Source organism: Haematobia irritans, chromosome 1 (assembly GCF_050003625.1).
Source record: "Haematobia irritans isolate KBUSLIRL chromosome 1, ASM5000362v1, whole genome shotgun sequence".
Classification (NCBI taxonomy): Eukaryota; Metazoa; Arthropoda; class Insecta; order Diptera; family Muscidae; genus Haematobia; species Haematobia irritans.
Genome location: NC_134397.1, coordinates 261,899,366 through 261,926,534, shown reverse-complemented (window position 1 = coordinate 261,926,534; position 27,169 = coordinate 261,899,366). Strand labels below are relative to the sequence as shown.

General features: G+C 30.5%; 2 protein-coding genes across 3 annotated transcripts in view; one reads left to right on the top strand and one right to left on the bottom strand.

The window, feature by feature from the left end:
• atl (atlastin GTPase) overlaps positions 1 to 27,169 on the bottom strand; it is a 61,556-nt gene that overhangs the window by 24,461 nt on the left and 9,926 nt on the right. Inside the window, exon 1 of one of the 2 annotated variants that reach the window (XM_075291462.1) lies at positions 25,699 to 26,072. The exons of the other annotated variant lie outside the window; for it this stretch is intronic. The gene's annotated coding sequence lies outside the window, so the exon portion shown is untranslated. Of the gene's footprint in view, positions 1 to 25,698; positions 26,073 to 27,169 lie in introns of those variants that run through there. 2 annotated transcript variants of the gene reach the window in all.
• On the top strand, positions 14,791 to 20,684 carry Wsck (tyrosine-protein kinase Wsck). The gene is made up of 3 exons (XM_075291448.1): positions 14,791 to 15,188; positions 15,263 to 16,416; positions 19,185 to 20,684. The coding sequence occupies exons 2-3, from the start codon at positions 15,280 to 15,282 to the stop codon at positions 20,496 to 20,498; spliced, it is 2,451 nt and encodes an 816-aa protein (XP_075147563.1). The 5' UTR covers positions 14,791 to 15,188; positions 15,263 to 15,279; the 3' UTR covers positions 20,499 to 20,684.

Below are 27,169 nucleotides of genomic sequence, written 5' to 3'. Positions count from 1 at the left end.
AGCCATGATTAGGACAATAACAACATCCGGCATATACAATTGGAACGACGTTGACATTATGTGTCCAAGGATCATTCAAAGTTCGACACAATTGTTACCTAAGTTTGGTGCTAAATAAAATACATTGGCCTTGAAGTATTTCTATTAAAAATAAATGGAATTGAAAATCAACACGTTTACTTTAATTGTACAGTGTTCTTTTCTATGATTTGAATGTGATGACCATAACTGCTATATATAATGATTTTTTCCCATTTTTTGTAATTTTTGAAGATTAGTCACTTTACCTCTTACCAATTTCCATTTTTTAAATTTATTTTTCAATTGTTCGATTAAAAAATCTAAACAACTTCTTAAAAAATTAAACACTAAACTCGTCGCTGGTAAATTTAAAGGAGACAAAAAGCGACGATGTTGGCGACAAAAAGCGACACCATACCGATTTTCTTCGATAGCAGAATATATCGACGAACGGAATACCAATTAGTGGCGACTGACGAAAAGCGACAAAAAGCGACGGCGAGGGCGACTTCAGGAATAAGGGTGAATTATTTAGTTTATAAGTAAATAAAAACAAATAAATTAAGTTCATTTTGTGTTTTCTTTTCTCAAGTGGCGTCCTTTTTTCGACGACGAAAAAGGTTTTTTCATAAAGATCAAAACATTTTAGGTTGTGACCATGTTCTTTTAACTGGAAGAAACCCATTTTTGACGAATACCATAACATTTTAGACCGTGACCATTGTCTTTTGGTTGAAACAAAATTCTTGTTATCAACATTTTAGATGAGGATAATTTTATTTTTCTTAGAACCATGTTCACAGAACCAACATGGTTGCAGATGAAAATGTTGCATGGTCGCCGCAAAAATAGCTCCTATCATATTATTATGCTCTTCGAATATGATTGCAACAATCATGTTTCTTCTCTGTGTGCGGAGAATACAAAGTAAAACAAAGTAAGTACAAAGTAAAAAACGTCTTTAAAACAAAGTGTTGAAAAACATGTCCTATATTTGAATGATTTTTTGCTTTGTAGTCAAGATGCAAAAAGACAACAAATTTAAAGACAATTTCATTAAATTTAAAAAATTTTTCTGAATTATTAAAGTCAAGTAGACCTTAGCCCAAACATTGTTTCTTTCATGTTATGATACCCATTTTTAAGTGAAATCACTTAATTAGAAATCATATTGTCGACTTCATTGAAAAGTTTATCGACTTTTGGACAAGGAAAAAAAACTTTATATTAGAGAAATGCGTCTTCTATACTAAGCAAAATTTGCATACGCATTTTAAAGACATGAAATCTTTGACCTCACGACAATATTATTAGTTTTTGTTTTGATTTTTGGTCGACCTTTTTTTCAGTGTGAACAAAGTGCTGAATATGGTCCATGGTTCGCTACAGAGAACTTTGTTTTCGCAAAAAAAAAAAAAAAAATCCACGTATCTCACACAAGAAAAGTTCGATAATAGTACAAAATTTCGATTAAAAAACTGTCCGTTGTTAACCCTTAAATGTGCACTGTATCTTTTAAGATACAACCAGAATTTACCGAATTCAACGAAATCAAGTTTGTTGCATTTCAAAACATTGTAACGCAGTTTTAAAAAATATGTTTTTTTTTTAAAGAAAATCTATACTACTTCTGTGTAAACTGAAAGCAAAATTGAAAGAAAATTGAAATGAAACTTTGCCCAAAAATTCAAAAGCCTACAAATTGGAGACTAATTCACTTTTATCAGAAATAAAAGCAATGTTGTTAAAAAATTTGTATAATGTAAAAGTATCTCTACACAGAAAAAACGTGTCTTGTAAATTTAAGGACCATTTTAACTTTCACATAGTTCAACAAATTTACTGTAATATAGTTCATTTTTCGTAACCACAACGAAAATTAACTTAGCTAAAGGAAAACTTATAAAAATTCAGTAAATGATTTTTAGTTCACTAACTACGAATTGGGAAGGATTTTTTCTTAAATAAATTTCCAACACAGTAGTTAATGCATCGTTGATTCTATTATAATAATACATGGGCAATATAAACATCTTACTACGAAATGTGGACAATTTACTAAGAAAAGATTTTGTATGGAAAAAAAATTTTGTAGTAAAAATTAACTTAACGACATTACCGATTCGTACGATGGCTACCTACAGATTATATCCCTTTTTATTATATGTTGGAGTGTTTTTACTCACATTGAAAATTTTAGATAAAGTAGAATAAAAAGTAGTTAATATAATCCTTGACGGGTGTATATAATTTTTTATAGATTCTTCATAGATTTGGTATATATTTTACATTAACTTATAGATAGAATTCCAACTAATGAATAAAGGTGGTACTGGAAAATGAAGTGTATATCTTGTATGATTGTTTGTGTTTGTTATTGCGTCATTTATGCTGTTGTTGGTTGTTTTGATTCTAGAGACAATGGAATGTTCCTTGTGTGTTGTTGGTATCTTTTGTGGTGAGAGTTGTTTTCTTGCAATAGCGAGATCAGAAAGGGATCGTGTGTGTGTGTGGAGTTGTTTTTCTTTACGGCAGGTATGTATCCTATATGACTATTTGTGTCTTTGAGGTTTATTGCTGTATTCAGTTCTGTTGATGAATTTATGAAGTGCACACGTGGTTTTAATTTTGCAAAATTGTACGTGCGGTATTGGTGTTTATTATTTCGAAGAATTTTAGAAACTGAGAAGTGAATGATGTGATGTTAGAGAAATCAAAAACGCTTTTTTATTGGTAAAAACAAATAACAGATTAAGGAACTGTATATTTCTGTTAACAGTTTAAAATTAGTGCGGATTTTTAATTGATTTACATAAAAAATATACAACATGAGTGGTAATAGGATGATCTATATTTATTCTACATCTGGATCACATATATTTTTTATGTTACGGCAATTCCTACAGGTGAGTACTAAGTTCGAGTTTAGCCGCTAAAATTAAAAATAAATCACTAAGAAAAATATAAAATTATACACCCAGAAAAAAGTGCCTTCGAAACTAAAGGAAAAAATTTTCATCAATATAGTTTATCCATTTTATTTCCATTAAGGTAAAATTTTGTGAAAAATAATAAAATTTACTCGTTTCAGTAAAAAAATCCTAAACTGTAAGCAGTTAGGAATAATTCATTAACTAGAATAAGGCATGGAATTTTACTCATACTATTTTCTTCGCTGGGTATAAGAATTTACTACTGAAAAAGAAAATTTTATTCACCGATAACAAAGCATTCGTAAAAATAAACAAAAACCGAACTAAAACCAAGTTTCCTCAAAATTAGTAAAATTTCTTATAAAATGATAATTGCGACTTCCTTTATAATGGAAAGTTTTTCATACATACGAACAACACTTGGCATAGAAAAATATTTTAGTTCATTCGTACTAAGAAGTATGCAATCCTTTCAAAACTTAAGGAAACACACTTGTTAGAATATAGGAAATTTTCCTAAATTTCTATTGTCTACCTGTAATCGATACCTGTCATCGTAATCGATGTGTTTGCGCGTGGGTGTAATCGATATATTTGCGCGTCGGTTGTTTTTTTAGTTGGAATCGCGTTGTTTTGGTATACGGAGAGATTGTTAAAAAATAATATGGTGAAATAATATAATAAATAACAAATAAAATATATAAAATATTTGTTATTTTAAATTAGTGAGAAAAATTTTCGTTTTTTAAATTAATCTATCAATATTCGTGATAGTGTATAAAGAAAGAAAACACCAGCAGAATAACAACCCTTTCATTTGTCTTCATTTTGGAATCTTCAATTATCAGGTAATATTCAGTGACGCTAACCTTTTGCAACAAAAATGTTTTATGATTTTTTATATTTGTAGGTATTGAAATTGTAAAAGGAGGACAAAATCGTTAGGCAGCAACTTATTAAAAGTGAAAAGTACAAGAAGAAGAAAAAGTGCGTTTTACAGTTGATAATATCACACGGAAATTGGAAATAGTGGAATAATAAACTAATATTTCAAAGAGATTCGATGCTGTTGATTCTTAATAAATATATTCAATATATTAATAAAACATGTCTTTTATTGAAGATAAAATTGCTTATAGAAATAAATAAAATTGTATTTAAAAACGAAGGTAAGCAGTTCTAATTATGAAGTAAAAGTTTTACCACAAATGTGTAAGATTTGTCGAAATGAATGAAAAAATTTCAATAAAAACATTCCATATATGAATTCAAATTAGTTAAATTTTTTCATTCTGTAGTATAGTGGTATATAAATATAGGAAAATGTTAACTAATATATGGAATGCATTATTCCTAATTTCTACGAAAATCACATCGTTCAAACAAATAAAAATGTCTTTGGCGCTATACGAAGTTCAACTTTCTTCACAATGAGCTCATTTTAACTTAAAGAAGGGGTCACTTTTTTCTGGGTGTACCCATTTTTAAGTGAAATCACTTAATTAGAAGTCATATTGTCGACTTCATTGAAAAGTTTATCGACTTTTGGACAATAAAAAAACCTTTATATTAGACAAATGCGTCTTCTATGCTAAGCAAAATTTGCATTCGTATTTTAAAGACATGAAATCTTTGACCTCACGACAATATTTTTTTTTTCAGTGTGAACAAAGTGCCGAATATAGTCCATGGTTCGCTACAGAGAACTTTGTTTTCGCAAAAAAATTCCACGTACCTCACACAAGAAAAGTTCGATAATAGTACAAAAATTCAATTAAAAAAAACTGTCCGTTGTTAACCCTTAAATGTGCACTGTATCTTTTAAGATAAACCAGAAAAAAATTCTTATGTTTTAAATTTTTTTTACCGAATTCTACGAAATCAAGTTTGTATGTAAAAAAATAATGAAAATGTGTGTGTTGAGTTTAAATGGAGAAAATCTATCTCTATAAAAATATACGCCGAAAATAACAAAATAAAAACGATGTACAACATAAAGTCTTGTGAAAAAAATATTTGATACAACAATTTGCCGCTGGTGAGATTTGAACCTGTGTGTGTTGTTACGATCATATCACACATATTGTAATTCACGTTTCGACGCTTCGTGTTCAATGGCTTTTGCGGCTGAGGTCAGAGTGAAAAAGTTTTGTAAAAAATAGATAACTAAAAAAAAAAAAAATAAAAGCGTAATAAAAAAATATTGATAGAAATAAAAAAAAATAAATTTATGAAAAATATATATATTTTTTAATTTCTTCATTCCAATGAACTTCCAAGGCACAACTTCTAAAGCAATGTACGAGGGCGGTTCAGAAACTTCTATCAATGAAAGAGAATAGTATGTTTTTCAAAAATATTTTTATTTTTCAATATATAAAATTATCTGATAAGAAAATTTTATTTTTTGTTTTATTAAACTTCTGAAGTTGAAAAATGTACAGAATAAAATTTATTTTTTAGTTGTCACAATTCTTATTTCAAAACCTACTCGATTTTTAACCAAGTAGTATGTGGGTTCCCCACAGTTACAGCGCTCATTGTTGGGGTTGTTGTGAGGAATTGAACGTTGGGTACAGATCCGTTTGGTACCGTTGGTCCAGATGATGATCTTGTTGTTCTCTGTGACATTTGAAAACGTTCGGGGTCACCAATTATAAAATTATCTGATAAGAAAATTTTATTTTTTGTATGTGGGTTCCCCACAAATATAATCTCCTGAATCTTCAATACACTTAGTCCAACGGTTTTCTAGCAATTCTATCCAGAGAATGAAGCCGCCCCATTTTTGTCGGCGGCGGCTACCACTACATTTTTGCCTCCGGCGGCGGCGGCTTGACGGCTAAGCCGATATAAATTTGTCTATTCGGCGGCGCGCAATTATCCATTATAAAATTAATTTGATGTCATCCAAATGGTAGTGAGATTAATTGTACAACCAAACATACAATCAAATTTACATTTCATTCATATTTTCGGAGCAAAATTTTTGCAAAATTATTAAAGCAATGTGATACAGATCAATTTTGGGTGGAAAGTTCAAAATGTTGGCAAAAATTTGCAATTATTAATAAATTTTTCTGATTTTAATCAATTTTTTTTTGATTAATTGGCGGCTAAGTTTGAGTCGAGATGAGTCGACATATTCAGAGGCGGCGTCGACTCGCAAAAACTGCACGGCGGCGGCTAAAATTGGCGGCACGACTCGGCGGCTTCATTCTCTGATTCTATCCCTTGATAGTGGTTTACAATCTTCATTTGAGGTAAAACGCTTGTCAGCAAGGAATTTTTTTAGATTTGGGAACAAGTGAGTCACTGGGAGCTAAATCAGGAGAATAAGGTTGATGGTCAAGCAACTCGTATTTTAATTCGTTGATTTTAGCCATTGTTAAAACACTCTTGTGGGGTGGTGCGTTGTCTTGATGAAAAATAATTTTTTTGTGTTGTAAGCCAGGACGTTTTTCTCGAATTTGTACATTTACTTGATCCAAAAGGTTGCAATAGTTCTCAGAATTTATTGTTTTACCCTTTTGCAGATAGTCAATTAATAAAATACCTTTGAAGTCTCAAAAAACCGTTGCCATAACCTTACCAGCCGATTGAATTGTTTTTGCCTTCTTTGGGGCACTTCCTCCAGCTTCAGTCCATTGTTTGGATTGTTCTTTTGTCTCTGGAGTATAGTGGTTAAGTCATGTCTCATCAACAGTTATGGAACAACGCTTAAAATCCATTTTATTTCGCTTAAAACGATCCAAACAAGCTTGAGAAGTGTTCATTCTTATGCGTTTTTGATCGACTGTTAACAAATGCGGCACCCATCTTGCAGAAAACTTTTTCATCTGTAGTTCTTCATGCAAAATTAAATGGACTCGATCATTTGAGATGCCCATGATATTAGCAATTTCACGCACTTTTATTCGTCGATCATTTAATACCATATCATGCACTTTGGCTACAATGTCTGTTGTTGTTGCTGTTTTTGGACGTCCACTACGTGGTTCATCTTCATTGCTTGTACGATCACGTTTAAATTCAGCAACCCAATTTTTTACTGATGCATATGAAGGAGCACTTTCACCTAACACATTCACCATATCATTATGAATTTCTTGTCCCAATAAACCTTTTTTATGTAAATATTTAATGACAGCACGCATTTCTAATTTTTCCATTGTAAAAAAAATGCGGATGGGTCTTTTTTGAACACCTGTTTCTATATGAAGGAGTTGTCAGATCGAAACAAAATTTAACATGTGTTCATAACAGAGATGGAAGTTTCCAAAACACTTAACTTTTTCTGTTTATACCGCGCTTTTTGTGCTAGGCTAAGAAGTTTCCGAACTGCCCTCGTAAAGAGTTTCGAAAACGTACACCGAAAAAAAGTGAACTGTTTTATTCTCACTATTTTTGAGAATAGTACGAAAATCTTCGTTTGCTTTAGTTCATATTGAACTTATATGTACGGTCATTGAACTTTATACCCACGTTTAGTTCCTAAAATTTTTGAGACATACTTAAAAAAAAGTAAGATTTCATTAAGCTGTAGAAAATTTCGAAAAAAAATAATAAAATTGAACTACTACCAAATTATTTTTTTCCAATAAAAATAAGTTAAATTTAGCGTTAGTTTAACTACGGAATTTTTTTCTGTGTAGTACTTCCGTCCTATGTCAAGCCCATGTAAAATTCATTCGATATGATCCAAGCTTGCACTACTTACGGATCATAAATTGTTGATCCAAACTATGTCTTTGGAAGCTCTTTTTTGCTGGCTGGTTATTTATTTATAATTATTCTTCATTTAGATTTCTTTTATAAATATTTTCCTTTAGATTTATTTTCTTGTAATCTTACATGGGTTTATTTTGAGTTTTATTTTGTTTTTATAGTTGGATTTTTGCCTAAGAAATCAATGAATTTTCTAATCAGAAATATTTTTATTTGTAAATTAATTGGATCAAAAATTTAACGAAGGAACGAAAATTTGAAATTTAAATTTATTGAAAATAATTCTTAAAGATAAGATTATGAACTGTCTTTTAAATAAGATTACTTAATTTTAAAGAAATTTCGTCATAAATATTGTGTAAATTTCGGATCATAAAATGATACAAAAACCAAAAAATACAATGTAATAATAATAATAACAATAACACAATGAAACTAATACCGAATAAATGCAACAAAAACGGTATGCAAAACAGTGCATTTTTCTTTGCACAGTAAGAAAGTTCATTTGGAAGAAAACTATAGGGTTTTATGAAATTCTAAACAAAGAAAAGGGGGCTACATTTCCAATCAGAGAAAAAATTCTAAACAAACAATATATTATTATTTCACAAATTTCACGCTTAATTTGCTAGATTCCAGTATTACTAATTACTGGATGCAAACATTGTGGATCTTGTATTGAACACTCCCATTCCTGGTAATTTACAAAACCTCAATGAGATCACACCAAAAGTAATATCTGAAGAATAACAAAACCAAAAATGATGATGGTATCTCATCCATATGAGACCGACCACCGACATACCAATACACATTACTCGGTGTTGTTCTTGGGTTTTATTGCCAACATCAAACCGGTATTGTTTTCACACAAATGAGAGAAAAACTAATGAGAGAGAGAGACAATTGTAGCCAAAGAGTAAGAGAACACTATGTGAATTATAAACATCGACTGTAATATATTAGTTTTTTTTTTATGAAATACTGAGAGCTCATATACGATTCAATGGTTCTTTATGACTCAGGATCAATAATTAATTTCGATGGGAAGTGGAATGAATGCATGTATTGTTATTCCGCATTAGCAAAATTAGGTGACATTCGACAATAAAATATGGCAAAGCGATATGGTTTCTTAAGTAGCACTTTTTTTCTATTCAATACGATTAATAGTTTAATGTTAGCAGTTTATATATAAATATGGTGCTTAAAGTATCTGAAGGAAATGTTAAAGTAGACAGTAAAAATTCAATTTAAAAATCATGATAATGATAGTATCAATCACAGAATTAATTAGGCATACAAAATATATATGGATACTCCGAAAAAATTTTCCGTAGTTAAACTAGCGCTAAATTTAACTTATTTTTATTGTAAAAAATTATTTTATTAATTTTTGGGAAATTTTCCACAGCCCAATGAAATTTTCGTTTTTTTTCAAGTATGTCTCAAATATTTTATGAACTAAACGTGAGTATAAAGTTCGATGACCGTACGCATAAGTTCAATATGAACTAAGGCAAATGAAAATTTTCGTACGATTCCCAAAAATAGTAAGAATGAACTACTGTATGGTTAAAATGGACATGATTTGGCGGTATTTGTTTTGTGTATGTTGAAAATATTCAATTATATTTTTAGTTGGAAATATATATCTGTTTAAATTAAAATATAAATTGGGATAACATTTTAATAAAAAACTTAAACAATTTAAAATTAATTTCTTTACTGACTTGTTTATGTTTGATTAAAAAGGTTAATTGCACTTAATTGGAATCATTTTGGTGGTATTTCTTCTGTGTATGTATTACCTAACTACACTAATAGAAAAAATTATGTTCCATAGTCGTGAACAGACGGTGACAAAATGAAACGGAAACGTTTACAAAAAATCAAAACGGAAGGTTCACAATTTCGTCCACGGGCGTTCACGATTTCATGAACGGCATTCGGTTTTCTTGCTTTGGCCATGAAAAGTCGTTAGACGTTATTATGGCAACTCCCTCGGTGGTGCAATGTGCTAAGGCGACTGTTAACGCGTATGGTGCAGAAAACACAGGTTCGAGTCACGGTAGCGCAAATCGTTTTTTAATTCTGTTATAAATTCGTAACCAATACGTTTTCAGATCGTGAACGCTGGTTGTTATTTCGACAACGCATGGAGTCATTTTATCGTTGTCAGATTGACACCGCCTGTTTTCCGTTCGACACCACATGTGTGTTGATTCACTTTCATGAACGAATCGTTTTGAAATGAGCACGCCGTGCGTGATTTTTTCTATGAGTGTATATTATACTCAAAATTTTCCCTCTGGATGAACATATGATGAGAAATTATTGCTTCTAAATTTCTTTAAGAGCAATTTTGAAACGAAATTTGTAATCGAATATTAATATTTGTAAAACTCGACTTGGTATTGGCCAAATTCGACTTTTAAGAAAAAGAGAAAAAGTTCCCGGAATTTTTTATAACCCTCTAAAGTACTCCACACCGACTGCAAGACACTTAGCCAGTGCCTGATGTAATCATATAAACATTCAATTGGCGGTATCTCGGGATCTGAAATACGGTCAGCGGAGCGGTTTCTTGAGTCGACCAACTAAGAAATACGTTCACGATTAACGATGGCATTGTGTTACGGTAGATTAGGTTAGGTGGCAGCCCGATGTATCAGGCTCACTTAGACTATTCAGTCCATTGTGATACCACATTGGTGAACTTCTCTCTTATCACTGAGTGCTGCTCGATTCCATGTTAAGGTCAATGACAAGGGACCTCCTTTTTATAGCCGAGTCCGAACGGCGTTCCACATTGCAGTGAAACCACTTAGAGAAGCTTTGAAACCCTCAGAAATGTCACCAGCATTACTGAGGTGGGATAATCTACCGCTGAAAAACGTTTTGGTGTTCGGTCGAAGCAGGAATCGAACCCACGGCATTGTGTATGCAAGGCGGGCATGCTAACCATTGCACCACGGTGGCTGCGTTATCGTGATTTTAGATTTAGATTTAGTACCATTTAATTACCCAGCAAAAAAAGCGTAGCTAAAAAAAGTTGTGAACATTTGCTTTTTGGATCCGGAAGTGGTGCAAAATGGCGCAGAAGCGATGAATTTAACATGGGCCTGTCATAGGACGGATGTCCACCATTTCCACAGCCGTTGCACTGAATTTTCATCACTTCTTATGGTGTGATCCGAATTGTTTTGGATGTGAATTAGAAAAAATTGTGATATTGTGCCAAATAAATAATTTTTTATAATTTGGAATGCATTCTAATGCTTGTCTGAAACATTTGACCTCAAATATTTCCACAAATTCGCGATTTTTCTAGAATGGATTTAGCATTTTTTTCGACAAAATTTAAATAATTTGTACCATTTTATTAATCCTTACTCTGTTTTTAACATATTTGAAACAAAAAAAGTTAAACTTACCCTTTCAGAATATAAAAAAGAGTTATAAAAAAAATGAATTAAAAGAACTTCTTGAGTAGTTAAAATAAAGAACATCTTTGGAGGACATTTTTTGGAAGTGAATTTAAAGTTGTGCTCTTAGAAATACTTCCAAATTTTTTTGCTGGGTAATTTTTATAAAATTGAACTGATCGGTATGAAAAGATTTTGTAATATGTGTAAATAAAAATTTCGTTACTGACACGAAAAATTACAAAATCTTCGTAATTTCAAACTATATCAGAGTACACCACTTTAAGTAAAATTTTTAACTAATGTTAAGTAGGTGTATGAACTGCAAAAGAGTTCAAAATAATAAATATTACGAGATTTTCATGAAATTCTTGAAATTTGAACAAACTGCGTGACGTCCTCATATATTCATGTCTCGCCTCCAGTAACGATCCCTTCGATGAATATTGGCCAGGTTCGGCATTGGACATCATGCCGAAATGTTTTTGACTCTGATTACAATCTCTATTAGATATTTCAAAATATTCTCCTTCCATTATCTTTATTTTTGCCGAATTCCAGAACAGAGAAATCCGGATGATACAGACTATTCCATTTGTATTTAAAGGGTGATACGGTCAAAATTTGGTCAATATAAACTTAATGTATTTCTTTCAATTTTGCATTTAAAAAACCTGAACACCCCTCATTTTGAAGGTGTGTGTGTGTAGAATGTTGCTCCTATTTTGATTTTGGAATTCACTCTTCAGTTGTCAAAATGCCGTCCAAGCAAGAAGAGCAGCGTATCAAAATTTTGCTCGCGCATCGCGAAAATCCGAGCTACTCGCACGCAAAGCTGGCAAAATCGCTAAAAGTTACAAATGTAATTGATGTATTTGGGGAACGTTTGTCGACAGCCAGGAAGTCTGGATCGGGGGGAAATCGAAAGCCGGAAGCCGCTGAGACGACAGAGAGAGTTGCCGGTAGTTTCAAGCGAAACCCTAACTTCTCTCTCCGAGATGCCGCAAATAAGCTGGGTGTATCGTCTACAACCGTGCATCGAGCCAAAAAACGAGCCGGACTATCGACTTACAAGAAGGTAGTGACTCCAAATCGCGATGATAAACAAAATAAGACGGCCAAAGCGCGATCCCGGAGGCTGTACACGACGATGCTGACGAAGTTTGACTGCGTGGTAATGGACGACGAAACCTACGTCAAAGCCGACTACAAGCAGCTTCCGGGACAGGAGTTTTGTACGGCAAAAGGAAGGGGAAAGGTAGCAGATATTTTCAAGCACATTTGGCAAGCCATCTGTACCTGTGGCTTGAAAAGCAGCATTTTCATAGCTTCCGGGACTGTCAACCAAGAAATTTACGTGAAAGAGTGTTTGAATAAACGTCTGCTGCCTTTCCTGAAGAAACACGGTTGTTCCGTACTGTTTTGGCCGGATTTGGCATCTTGCCATTAGGGTAAAAAGGCCATGGAGTGATACGCCGCCAACAACGTGCAGGTGGTTCCCAAGGACAAGAACCCTCCCAACACGCCAGAGCTCCGCCCAATTGAGAAATACTGGGCTATTGTCAAGCAGAACCTAAAGAAGACCAAAAAAACTGCTAAGGACGAGCAGCAGTTCAAGGCAAACTGGCTTTCTGCGGCGAAGAAGGTGGACCAGTTGGCTGTACAAAATCTGATGGCAGGTGTCAAGCGTGAGGCCCGGCAATTCGGATTTGGAAAAGCGAAAGCCTAACTGAATATTTTTCCTGAATTTTATACTAAGTGAACTTGAAAAAGAAATTTAATTTGATTTTTAAATAAACGATTTCACCGATTTACACGCGTTTTGCCTTGACCAAATTTTGACCGTATCACCCTTTATACTGCAATTTCAGCAATATTTATGCGGATATTTAAAGGAGATTTTTGAGGCTACAAATGCAACCTTTTATCTACGAAATGCTTTATAAGGATGCTTCTGAATTATCGATATATTTTAATAAGACTTAATTTACGTTTAGACCGTCCTTTGATATACACACACAGGCTATCAAAGCCCATTCCATTTGAAGTTAAAAACGCAAACCTCTAAAATGTTATATTAAAATAAAACATTTCTTTGGAAAAAAACTATTTGTTTTTCATACAGACCACAAAAATTTCATCAAAAACTTAAAATGAGATTTTTTATATTTAGTAGAATTTTCATAAAATATTGGTAGATAATTTTTTACTCAAATGACAAACGTGGATTACAGCTGTAAAGTGGGGTCTAGGACAAATATCTGGCGTAGCTATCTCGTGCCCTGACTTCATAGTCATGTAGGATATACAGATTCATTCGTTTCTCAACACTGAATTCAATAAAACTGTCAATAGCCAAAAGATTCAATGCTTACACTGCTACAGAATATCTCACACATACTCCCTTATAGAATTTCACGTCACGTATTACGTACTGTCAGTTAACTCATTTAAGCCATGGTTCAAACAGAAGAGGGAAACCAACTAAGAGAAGGAATAAACTATAGGCGGAAGACAACAGTTGTTTCGTTTCATCTTATGGCAGCTAGGTAGAATACCTTTTTAGCCATTTATTATTATTTCAAGTGTTTGAGAATGAGTCATTTGGAAATACTAACTCTCTTCTATAACCAAAATGCCAGTAAGTGTGTGGGGCAGTGTTGCCAATTTGGTGCTTTTAGCACCAAATTTAGTGCTTTTTGATTTCTAAAAAGCACCAAATTGTCTTTTTGGTGCCTTTTCAAAAAAAGCACCAACTTGGTGCTTTCTGGCATTTTCATTTAGTGCTTTTGGTGCTTTTTTTATTTTGAACAGTATTAAGTAATTGATACAAAAATTTTGATTAGGCTTTCAAGAGCTGAAGACACTCAAATTTATTGCCAAATATAGAGTTTGATTGTTATGAAGTTGGTATTGATTATTTTTTAATTAATATTGTTATTTAGGATTTCTGTAGGAAAGTCGAATGATGAGTGCCGAATTTTTGAATTTGGTAAAGATGTCATTAAAAACGTTTGTATTAACTCCTTCCATATATTAATATTTTGAAAGTAGAAAAACATCACTGATCAAAATGAATTGGACGAAAGCATTAAAACTGATGAAGGTGTATACTCGAATAGCGGTTCATAATGGTGAGTACTAAGTTTGAGTTTTGCCGCTAAAGTGAAAACTATATCAGTAAAAATGGGCATAAAATTATGCTGCACATTTTATTATAACTTGATGGGGAATAGCCAAAAGGAAATTTTCACAAAGTTTGCATTCCTTAAAATCATTTATTAGAGAAAAGTAATTGTGAAAAAATGACTATTTTATATTTTAGCGGCTAAACTCGGTCTTAGTACCCACCTTGAAATTCACTTCACAAAAGTTCTATAATACATCTTCGGAAGTTTTTTTTTTTTTAGTAGAGCATTTAACTTTCGATTTTGTGGTGGAAGGTGGTATGTTAGAATTTGAAATATTTTTTTTTGGTGCTTTTTGGCCTTGGGGAGTTGGCAACACTGGTGTGGGGAGAACGATCTACTCGCTCTTTTTATGGGTGAGGAAATTATATGAAAAATCAAATACAATAGAGAGAGCGAGCGAGAGAGAACAAAGAGATGAGAGTATCTCAGACATTTATTTCCACAGTTAAACTCAGCTTAGTCAAATATGATGGCTTTGTCTGTCCATTCTCCATTCAAAAAGCAGCAATAGCAATGAAGAGTGAAATATATTCTGGATGCAAAGTAAAAATGGTTTTGCTCGACCATTGATGGTTAGTATAGTTGGTTGTTCATGTTGCTATTACTATACACACATGGTGGCTTCATAAAACTAAAAAATACAATTAAAACCAAATGATTATTAAATGGGAATGGAAAAGAGCACCAACAAAAAAAAAAGGAAGCAAAGCCCCTTCATAATAGAAAATAAAAGTGCAGCATGAAAAACCAAGAGGAGGAAAAAAACACACATACAAAAAGCTGCAGCATAATTAATTGAGTTAAACAGTAGCAACAAGAACCACAATAACAAATTATAATAGTTAGGCAGTCGTCACAATCACAACAACCACAACAGAAAGAAGGTAATTGTGTTTTTTTTGGAATAAAAAAATTTAATTTGTTTTCAAATTCATCCATTTCTAAATTCCATTTGCAGAGTTAAATAGTCAAGCGATGGTAGCGCACCAACAAAAACAACGTTTCGCTGTCTTTTCCATAAAAATACCTGGCCACCGCCCTAAATTCGGCGGAATCGAAATGAATCTGGTGGTGGTGGTTTTGTTATTAATAATTTCCATGGTTTTACATCAGCCCTCTATGGCTCAAGATATTCCCGATACTCCCTATTATTATTTGGGCTGTTATACGGCCCGTTTGGATTTAACCCAAGAGCAATTGTTTAGCAAAGTTCCTCAGGTATGTGTGGAAATTTGTGAAGTAAAGGAATACAGTTTTGCTGCCCTATTGGATGATAAATGTTTTTGTACCTATACCATTGATCCGGCCGATAAACAAGATGACCAGCTGTGCTCAACTCGTTGCCTGGCAAGTAAATCGGAATATTGTGGTGGTGTTGGTGTCCACAGTTATTATTCTACCGAAGTGGCAAGAAGTGCTGCAGCCAAAGATCTGAAAGTGGTAAATGCCACAGAAAACAGTTTGGCCATATCATGGAAGGCTCATAATTCAGTGAAACATTTTATATCTGGTGTTGAATCTTTGCCCATGATTACCGTCACCAATTATATGATTAAAACGGAACGCCTGCACACCTATTCGTCTCAACCATTTTTCCAGCAACCTGAATTCATAGTTCAAGGCAATGAAACAAAATTCGAAATAACCGATTTACATCCGGCCACTCAGTATAAAATAACTGTGCAATCATTGTGTGAAAGTAATACCCAAGGAGCCTCCAAGTGTGGCACGGCTTCTGTGGAGGGTTCGACATTGATTGGTAATCCAAGTCCTTTACCGCCAGCCCCCAAAGTTTTGACCACCACCGATAAAACCATAACCGTCCAAATACGACCAATAAAAAACAATAATGGTCCCGTGTCCAAGGTTTTGATCATAGTAGAACGTGTCGATGATTCCATAACACAACCATTCGATAGTGAACTTTTGGGTACATGGCGTCAGGCAGAGGAGAATGGTTTACCTTATTACATAGCAGCTGAATTGGATTATGATCGTCCGGGCGATAATAAAACACGAAAATTTGTTGTGGGTGATGGTAAACGTTATGGCAAATACACAAATCCTCCATTGAATAATACAAATTCGGATTGGCACATTAGTTTGGGTGTGGTAAGTAGAATTTTCTATTCCTTTGCTACACTAAGAAAAAAAAATCACCATGTTCCAAAAATACAATCTTGGCTTAAATTATTTTGGTATTGATTACGAACCAAAGAAGTGAGAATTTGCACTAGGGTTACATTTAAGACGCAATGTAATGGGGTATATAAACAATATTTCAATTTAATAGTAATTGTACAAAAAAGAAAAAAAAGTAACAGCTACAGAAATACCGGGTGATTCAACTGAGGACGATATATATTAACAAATCTGAAACAAATCGTCAATACTATTGAACCCATTCAAATTTAGTTACCAATATCAATTACGCAAAACTTAAATTTAAAAGCGAATTGCGTCTTAAATGAATCCTTACTCAAATTCTCGGCTTTTTTTACTCGGAATTAAAACCCAGCAAATAAATCTAAGTTGTTATACAAGAATTTGTTGGTATCAACTATACATCGTTTCAACCTCCGATAAGGTTCTTTTGGATAAGTCTTAACTAACAATTGTTTACGTAAATTTTGGATAATTAAATGTAAATAAAAAGAGTAGGAAATAAAAAATAAAAAAAAAAATCAATGAAAGCAAAATTAAAAATTTTACCCCAACGGAGATTTGACTTTTTGTTGTGAAAGTTTCAAATTACGAGCATTATTGTTAAATGTAAATGGAAAGCATATCTTTATACAGAAAATATTAAAAAAAAAAAAAACAAAAAAAAAATATTATGTCTTATTGTCTTATAAGTTCTATCGCAAACTTATTCGTTTACGCTGAAATAAAAAATTGTGCCCGGTTCTAAAGATTTTGTCTTTACACTAATGATTTTGATATTGATTGTGAGTGAAAGAAGCGGATAAATGGACTAAGGATACATTTGACATTCAATTCTCTTTTAAATTTGAGATTTCGATACTTGATACTAGGAAACAAATTTGAATTTATTATTTTTTTCCTCATGGGCTATCAGAGTCCTTTAAACACGTGTTAATGACAACTTAAATATCCAAATTCAGACGCGACTTCAAGTAGGAATTATGCAATGTTCTAAGAAAAAACATCTCCTATTTCTGAAGATGTTTATGGTCAAGATACAAAATGTCGATAAATTGAAAATCCATGTTTCGGTGCAAATATGTGTTTCGAGTTGTGGAACTGTCTGTATGTTGTTGCGGTAAACTGTTCATGAACACTCCAAAAAAAGTTTACTTGGATCCAAAGATTTGCACCTTCCCTTAAGGTTATGGTATTGACTCCGAGCTTCTTTAAAATAAAGATTTTATTTAGGGACCTATGTAGCTTTAAATCTAGGATCAATAAAATTAAAATTAGGATACAGATCTAATTTTTGGAATTTTCATTTTCTTCTTGGGTTATATTAATAAAGATATTCACCTACAAACAAATACCAAATTATAACAGATATTTTAAAGTAAAAAATGTTTCTTTAATTCATTTAACTAACGTATGCAAAAAATTATTAGAGTAAAGCAAACTTTCCCGAAACATAATAATTTGCATGACCTAAAATAAAGTTAAATTGTCTTTAGTGAAATAGATAGTTCACTTTTTTTTTGTGTTGGCATGATAATGTGGTTTTCCCAAAAATGTGACCCTCCCTAAGTCATTAACTTTAATGTACATCCAAAAAATGGTCTTCTACACACAAAAAAAATTTTTTTCTGGTTCAATCACGAAATTAATTGATCCAATTAATTTTTTAATTTAAATGTCTTCAATCACAGAAATGATAGTATCAATTAATAAATTAATTGAAGGTCAATTAAAAATTAATTGATCCAATTAAAAAATTAATTGATACTATCAAAATTTGTGATTGATTTTTGTTTCAATTAAAAAATTTGTTGAATCAATTAAATTTTTAATTGATTTAATTGATCAATTAAAATTTTAATTGGAAAAATTTTCGTGAACATTTTTTCTGTGTAGAGAGAGGACTTAATTTTCACTTCACAAAAAAGTTCTTTTGAGGCGATATATAAAAATCCTTGGTTTTACTCATTTTTCCCCAAATTTCTAAAAAAAAAATTGAAAGTGCAACGATCTATTTCTCGGCAAACGATCAACGATCACGGCAAACGATCATCAAATGTACATGAAAAAAAAATATTTTGTAAACTAGTGTTTTGTATCTTGTTAACAATAAATCGTTCTAAAATATGAGATGTCTTTTGAACTGAAACGTTTCTAAAATTTTATAAAACATGACAAAAAATTTGCAAAAAAACCAACAAATTAAAATTTGTTTCCCCATATCAAGTACGCAAAATTTAACAGAATTCCGTCTTAAATGCATACTTACTATAATACCAAAAAATTAGAATCTTTGGAATCGGATAAGTGTTGTTTTTCAAGTGTAGAGTAAAAAATCGGTCGAAAATTAACATTTAGGTCTCAAAAAAAAAAAAAAAAAAAAAAACAGAATATAATTGAACTATGTCTAGGTGAAACAATTTAAATAAAATTAAAATTTAAATTTTTATCTGTGTACACCCAAAGAAGAAATACTTTCCTCTGGAAGGAAATTTTAGACAAACGGAATTCCCCTTTCATATAAAATATTTCCTCTAAGACTAAAGCCGTATTTATGACAAACGATTGTTTTTAATCTTATTTATTTGTTTTAAAAAAAAATTTAGTAGCTTCGAAAGAAAACATTGTTTGTCTAAAATTTCGTTCGTGAGAAAACTCTTCTTTCAATGTAATATAGCGGTTTTTTGATTTTACCATTTTCATTACTTTTATTCCAGGTCAGCACTCTGAATAATGTGACCAAAACTTTATTCACTCGCAGTACCCATGAACAACACGTCAACTCCATGGATAATTTTACCTATTCCACCTTTGAGACGGGTTCCAATTCTGTTGTAGCCCTGATTGTGACATGCACCATTTTTGGAATTTGTTTCATTATATCGGTCATCACCTATTTTTATCTACGCTACAAGACCTGTCAAATGCGTGCTGGCCGCGGTGGTAATTCCCATGAAATGACCATGCAACAACCCATTATTGATAGAGAAAATAATGGTTTCGTCCAAGAAGATGAATTGCCACATAATGTGGAAAGTTTTAAGGAACAGCTTAACAGCCTCGTAGATCGTTTGGAAACCTCTAAGAGAATACCTCGAAATAATTTACGTTTGAATGTTAACGATATTATAGCTATGGGCAACTATGGAGATGTAATAACGGGAAAATTGATGCAAAATAGTTTACCCGAATCGACAGCAGATTGTCAATTGCATGTTCTATCATTGGATGAATTGACCAGTACAGATCAAGGGAAACTGCTGCAGGAATTTCGCAATCTTATAAAACTACAACCACATACGAATATTTTGGATTTCTATGGAGTCTCGGCCAGTACAGATTGGTTTTATTTTGTTTTCGAACATCAAACCGTTAGTTTGAAACGTCGTCTCATTGAAAGTCGTAGAGCTCCTAGCTCTGCTCCCGTACAGCGTATTACTTCACTATCTGAGCAATTAATATTGCAATGGATTTACGAGGTGGCCAATGCTATGGAATATTTGGCCAAAACTAAAATAGTTCACAAACACTTGTGCTCCCATTGCATTTATGTTACCGCCGAGATGAAATTAAAAGTTTCGGTATTTGGTCCCACACCCTATGTTCAAAATCAAAAGAAAGTTGATATGACCAGATGGCTGGCTCCAGAAGTCCTCAGATATCAACATTACTCCTCAAAATCGGATGTATGGTCATTTGCTGTGGTTGCCTGGGAATGTTGTTCGCTGGGTGCCACACCATATCCCCAAATAAATACTTCCAATAAAATTCTGGATGCCTTAAAAAGTGGCTCTCGACCTGCTCAACCTTCTTTCGTATATCAAGATCTCTATCAAATGCTCTTGAATTGTTGGACTTTGGAACCCAGCGAGCGTTCAAATTTCGAGGATATTACATTTAATGTGAGACAAATGATGACTTCACCACGTCATTCCTTATGCTTCGATGTCCAGCCCAGTCAGCCCGGTACCAATGAGACTGTACTCGATGCTTTGCCATTCTATATGCCTGCATTGGAAATGGAGAATTGATAAAAAAAGACGAGCAATACAAATTCAACGGAAAATTGTTTCCATTAAGCTTTAATATGTTTTATTTTTAGTAATGTATGTTTTTTTCTCGAGACAGTGCCTTAGTCCTAATGATGGAGAATAATTATTGTAATTTATGTAAATAAAAACAATTTTAGATATTAGTTTGAAGTTAATAGAAAATTATTATTTTTTTTTTTGAACGAAAATGGTTAAGAGAAATATTTTATTTATTTACTCAAAAATTAAGTAATACAAAGCCAATAGAAAAGAGAAATATACTATTTGTAACCAGTAAAAAGAAAAAAACTTTAACAATTTCGTCAAAATTTTATTTCTATAGAAAATGTTGTCAAAATTTCATTTCTATAGAAATTTTTTCACAATTTTATTTCTATAGAAAATTTTGTCAAATTTTACTTCTATAGGAAATGTTGTCAAAATTTTATTCTTTTTTTTGATAAAATCATATTTCTATAGAAAATTTTGTCAAAATTTTATTTCTATAGTAGACTTTGTCAAAATTTAGAAAATTTTGTCACAATTTTATTTCTATAGAAAAAAATTTGTCAAAATTTTATTTCTACAGAAAATTTTGTCAAAATTTTATTTCTATAGAAAATTTTGTCAAAATTTTTTTTCTATAGAAGATTTTGTCAAAATTTTATTTCTACAGAAAATTTTGTTAAAATTTTATTTCTATAGAAAATTTTGTCAAAATTTTATTTCTATAGAAAATTTTGTCAAAATTTTATTTCTATAGAAAATTTTGTCGAAATTTTTTTTTCTATTGAAAATTTTGTTAAAATTTTATTTCTATAGAAAAATTTGTCAAAATTTTATTCCTATAGAAAATTTTATCAAAAATTTTATTTCTATAGAAAAATTTGTCAAAATTTTATTTTTTTTGGAAAAATTTATAAAAATTTTATTTTTTGGAAAATTTTGTCAAAATTTTATTGCTATAAAAGTTTTCAAAATTTTATTTCTGTAGAAAATTTTTATTTTATTTCTTTAGAAAATTGTGTCAACATTTTATTTCTATAGAAAATTTTGTCAAAAATTTTATTTCTATAGAAAATTTTGTCTAAATTTTATTTCTATAGAATATGTTGTCAAAATTTTATTGCTATAGAAATTTTTGTCAAAATTGTATTTATATAGAAAATTTTGTCAAAAATTTTATTTCTATAGAAAATTTTGTCAAAATTTTATTTCTATGGAAAATTTTGACAAAATTTTATTTCTACAGAACATTTTGTCAATATTTTATTTCTATAGAAAATTTTGTCAAAAAGAAAATTGTGTCAACATTTTATTTCTATAGAAAATTTTGTAAAAAATTTTATTTCTATAGAAAATTTTGTCAAAATTTTATTTCTATAGAACATTTTGTCAAAAATTTATTTCAATTGAAAATCTTGTCAAAATTTTATTTCTATAGAAAATTTTGTCAAAATGTTATTTCCATCAAAAATTCTGTCAAAATTTTATTTCTATAGAAAATTTTGTTAAAATTTCTTCTATAGAGGATTTTGTTAAAATTTTATTTCTATAGAAAATTTTGTTTAAATTTTATTTCTATAGAATATTTTGTCAAAATTTTATTTCTATAGAAAATTCTGTCAATATTGTAATAATATCTATTTTGTCAAAATTTTATTTCTATAGAAAATTTTGTCAAAATTTTATTTCTATAGAAAATTTTGTCAAAATTTTATTTCTATTGAAAATCTTGTCAAAATTTTATTTCTCTAGAAAATTTTGTCAAAAGGTTATTTCCATCGAAAATTCTGTCAAAATTTTATTTCTATAGAAAATTTTGTCAAAATTGTATTTCTATAGAAGATTTGTTCAACATTTTATTTCTATAGAAAATTTTGTACAAAATTTATTCCTATAGAAAATTTTTTTAAAATTTTATTTCTATAGAAAATTTTGTTAAAATTTCTTCTATAGAGGATTTTGTTAAAATTTTATTTCTATACAAAATTTTGTCAACATTTTATTGCTATAGAAAATTTTGTCAAAACTTTATTTCTATAGAAAATTTCATTTCTATAGAAAATTTTGTCAAAATTTTATTTCTATAGAACTTTTTTCAAAATTTTATTTCTATAGAAAATTTGGTCAAAATTTTATTTCTATAGAAAATTTTGTTAAAATTTTATTTCTATAGAAAATTTTGTTTAAATTTTATTTGTATAGAAAATTTTATTTAAATTTTATTTGTATAGAAAAAGTGTTCAACATTTTATTTATATAGAAAATTATGACAAAATTTTATTGTTAAAAGAAATTTTGCCAAAATTTTATTTCTATAGCAAATTTTGTCAAAATTTTATTTCTACAGAAAATTTTCTCAAAATTTTATTTCTATAGAAAATTTTGTCAAACTTTTATTCTTTAGATCATTTCTATAGAATATTTTGTCAAAATTTTATTTTTTTAGAAAATGTTGTTAAAATTTTATTTCTATAGAAAATTTTTCTATTCGTTTTTTTTGTTATTGTTATTTTTGTTCTTTAAGCATTGTTGTTGTTTTTTTTTTACTTAAGCTTAAAACCATACATTGACTATACTACAAGTGTAGCTTAACCAACAGAGGAAAAGAATTTCGTCAAAATTTTATTTATATAGAAAATGTTGACAAAATTTTATTGTTATGAAAAAAAAAATTGTTAAAATTTTATTTCTATAAAAAAATTTTGTCAAAATTTTATTTTTATAGAAAATTTTGTCAAAATAACAATAACAAAACAAAACGAATGGAAAAGGAAGAGGAAGCACGCTCAAAATAAATTCAGCCAACTGCACTCAAATCGATGATTTGACAGTGGCAAAGGAAAAGAGATATGTTTGTTTCGAATTTATTTCGGCATAAGCCGGCTATCATACAAAACCTTTTTTTCGGAAGGTTCAAGTGTGGTTCATTGTTGGGTTTAATGAACTGCCTGAATTTATTCTGATAATTGGTTGATAGTTTAGCTGCAAGTAGAGGATGCTGATGAGGAATGTGGTAATTCCGAAACGTGCGTCCATGCAACCATCTTGCAGTCTACAGGGCTTTGCCCAAATAAATTTGACAAACATTCTTTTCCTCTGTTGGTTAAGCTACACTTGTAGTTTAGTCAATGTATGGTTTTAAGCTGAAATAAAAAAAAAACAACAACAACATTTTATTTCTATAGAAAATTTTATTTCTATAGAAGATTTTGTTAAAATTTTGTCAAAATTCTATTTCTATAGAAAATTTTGTCAAAATTCTATTTCTATAGAAAATTTTTTTAAAATTTTATTTCTAAAGCAAATTTAATTTTTTGGAAAATTTTGTCAAAATTTTATTTCTATACAAAATTTTCTTAAAATTTCATTTCTATAGAAAATTTTGTTAACATTTTATTTCTATAGAACATTTGTTAAAATGTTATTTCTATAAAATATGTTAAAAGTTATTTCTATAGAAAATTTTGTCAAAATTTTATTTCTATAGAAAATTTTGTCAACATTTTATTTCTATCGAAAATCTTGTCAAAATTTCATTTCTATAAAAAATTTGTCAAAATGTTATTTCCATAGAAAATTTTGTAAAAATTTTATTTCTATAGAATATTTTGTCAACATTTTATTTTTATAGAAAATTTTGTCAAAATTTTATTTCTATAGAAAATTTTGTCAAAATTTTATTTCGTTTTGTTTGTTATTGTTGGCTTCTCTTCAATCGTTATTGTTGTTTTTGATCTCAGCTTAAAGCCATGCATTGACTAAACTACAAGTGTAGCTTAACCAACAGAGGAAAAGTATGCTTGTCTAATTTATTTGGGCAAAGCCCTATAGACTGCAAGATGGTTGGATGTACAGCTGTTTCGGAATTTATTTCTGTAGAAAATTTTGTCAAAATTTTATTTCTATAGATAATTTTGTCAAAATTTTATTTCTATAGAATATTTTGTCAACATTTTATGTCTTTAGAAAATGTTGTCAAAATTTTATTTCTTTCTTGTTGTTTTATTCGATCTTTTTATTTCTATAGAAAATTTTGTAAAAATTTTATTTCTATAGAAAATTGTATAAAAAAATGAAACCAATGATCATTTTATAACGTATGCTTTGGCTGTGGCTGGTAATTTTCACAATAATTTTATTGACACTCTCACTAAATACATTTAGGATTTCTGCTTTAAACTCATTATTGATTGTTGTTGGGTATTAATTAATTAATTTATTATTCAAAAATTTGGGTATAGAAGAAAATGTCGTTTGTTTTTGTACAATTACAAATTAAATTGAGAAAACATTTTCAAAATAATTTCAGATTTTTTTTTGTTTAATTATGATTTACGTAATAAAATGTCTATTACAATGGCGGCATGTGTGTATTACAATATTCGAAATATAAATGTAAATGTACACAAGATTTGCAACATTAGGATCTATAATAAATGATGTTGTTTCCTTGATATAATTTATGCATACACCCAGAAAAAAAGGGCCTTCGACAAAAAAGAAGAAAAAATATTTTGCTAATTTGGTTTAGCCATTTTATATCCATTAAATTAATTTTTTTTTCTTTAAAATAATATAATTTAATTGATTCAATAAAAGTTTCTTAAACTGAAAGCTGTTAGAAAGAGTTCATTAACCAGAATTAGGTATGGAATTTTATTAGTATTGATTTCTGCACGGGGAGTAGGAATTTACAATTAATTTTCACTGATAATAAAGTAATCATAAAATAAAGAAAACTCTAACTAAAACCAATTTTCCTAAAATTTAGTAAAACTTCTTATAAAATGATCAATCTCTATTATAGAAAGCTTACCATATATATATGAAAAAGACTTGACATAGAAACTACTACTTAAGCAAATAAAAATATTTACAAAATGATTTCATTTTAACTTAAAGAAAGGGTCAATTTATTTTGAGTGTACGTATGTATATCTGGATGTACACTAGAATTGGGCCAAACATTTCGCAAAAATCAAGACCCTTTTACCAACAAATAAGCACACTCACTCATTGTCGTCACATACACATCACTTAGAATGATTAATATATTTTGGTTAATTTATTATATATTTTTGCATGATAGTTTATAAATACAGAATTTAAGTAAAAATATTCAATTCACTTTTCTCATTATATATCTTTCATTTTTTCTTTTGAGATTTAGTAATAAAACCAAAATTTTGCCCACCTTAATTTAAAACAAAGGCTGGCAGCAGGCGTTTTTCTAAAAATTTTCGTTTCGTTTTCAATATCAATTCCAAGATTTTCTTAAAATTCGTAGATTCGTTGGCCGAGTATGGTAAATTCCAGCTTATTTCTTATTTGAGATGAAAATAATATGCTTTCGTGCTTCGTTTGGTTCTATGGAGAGGGTACTACATGTAGAACGATTCCGGTGACAACAAATATAATTAAACGTAATGCTTGGGCTAAATTCTTTTCACTATAAAATACGTGCAAATACCATTAAAAATTTATATTCAAATACAGAATGAAAAAAAAAAACAAAGAACGAGAAACAAATCGGACCGAAACACCCAGACGTTTATAACGACACCTCGACACATTCAAAACTAAATGGATTTTAGCAAAAATATTTCGAATAAAATTATCGAGTAATAGCCGCGTCAAGAGCAAACTGCACACATTTTTTTGCCAATACATCTTGTAGCTACAAACAAATGGGGCACAGTAGGTTGGAGTTGAACCAAAATATTCATTGCCTTTTTGGCGACACTGTTTTTTTTTTTTTTTGGAGGAAAGTCGAAAATGTTTTTTTTATTAATCGCATTTTTGTCAAATTTAGACAAAAGAAAGCTAGATTATTTTCAAAAATTTTTGTGTACCTAGATTTTGAATTCTTTGAAAATCGGATAAAAATTGGGATGTCTAGACGCTCAAGAGGTCAAATCGGGGGATCGGGCTATAAGTAAACACGAAGCGATACACACCATCTTCGGTACACTTGTTTATGGACCCAGAATACCTCTAAATTTACAATTTCAAGCAAATAAGATAAAAAATGAGGTGTCCAGAAGCTCAAGATGTCAAATCAGGAGATCGGGCTATAAAGAGGCTATACCGAAACATGGATCGATACACACCATATCCGGCATACTTATGTGCGGACCAGATGTAGATTTCTAATTTCAGGCGAATCGGATAAAAATTGTTGTATCTAGAAACGTATCCAAAACGTGGTCCGAATCATACCATATTCGGCATACATCTAGATTTAAAATTTCAGGCAAATCGGATAAAAATTGCGGTGCCAAGAAGTCAAATCGAGAGATTGGTCTATATCGAAACATGGACCGATACACACCATCTTCAGCACACTTGTTAATGGACCCAGAATACCTCTAGATTTTGAAATTCTGGCAAATGAGATAAAAATTGCGGTGTCCAGAAACCCAAGAAGTCAAAGCAGGAGATCGGGCTGTAAGGAGGCTATACCGAAACCTGGACCGACACACATTAATCTTCAGCACACTTGTTTATGGATCCAGAATACCTCTAAATTTCCAATTTCAAGCAAATTGGATAAAAATTGCAGTGTCTAGAAGTCCAAGAAGTCAAATCGGAAGATCGGGCTATATGGGGGCTAAACATGGACCGATATACATAATTTTCGACAAACACTTTTATGGATCCAAAAT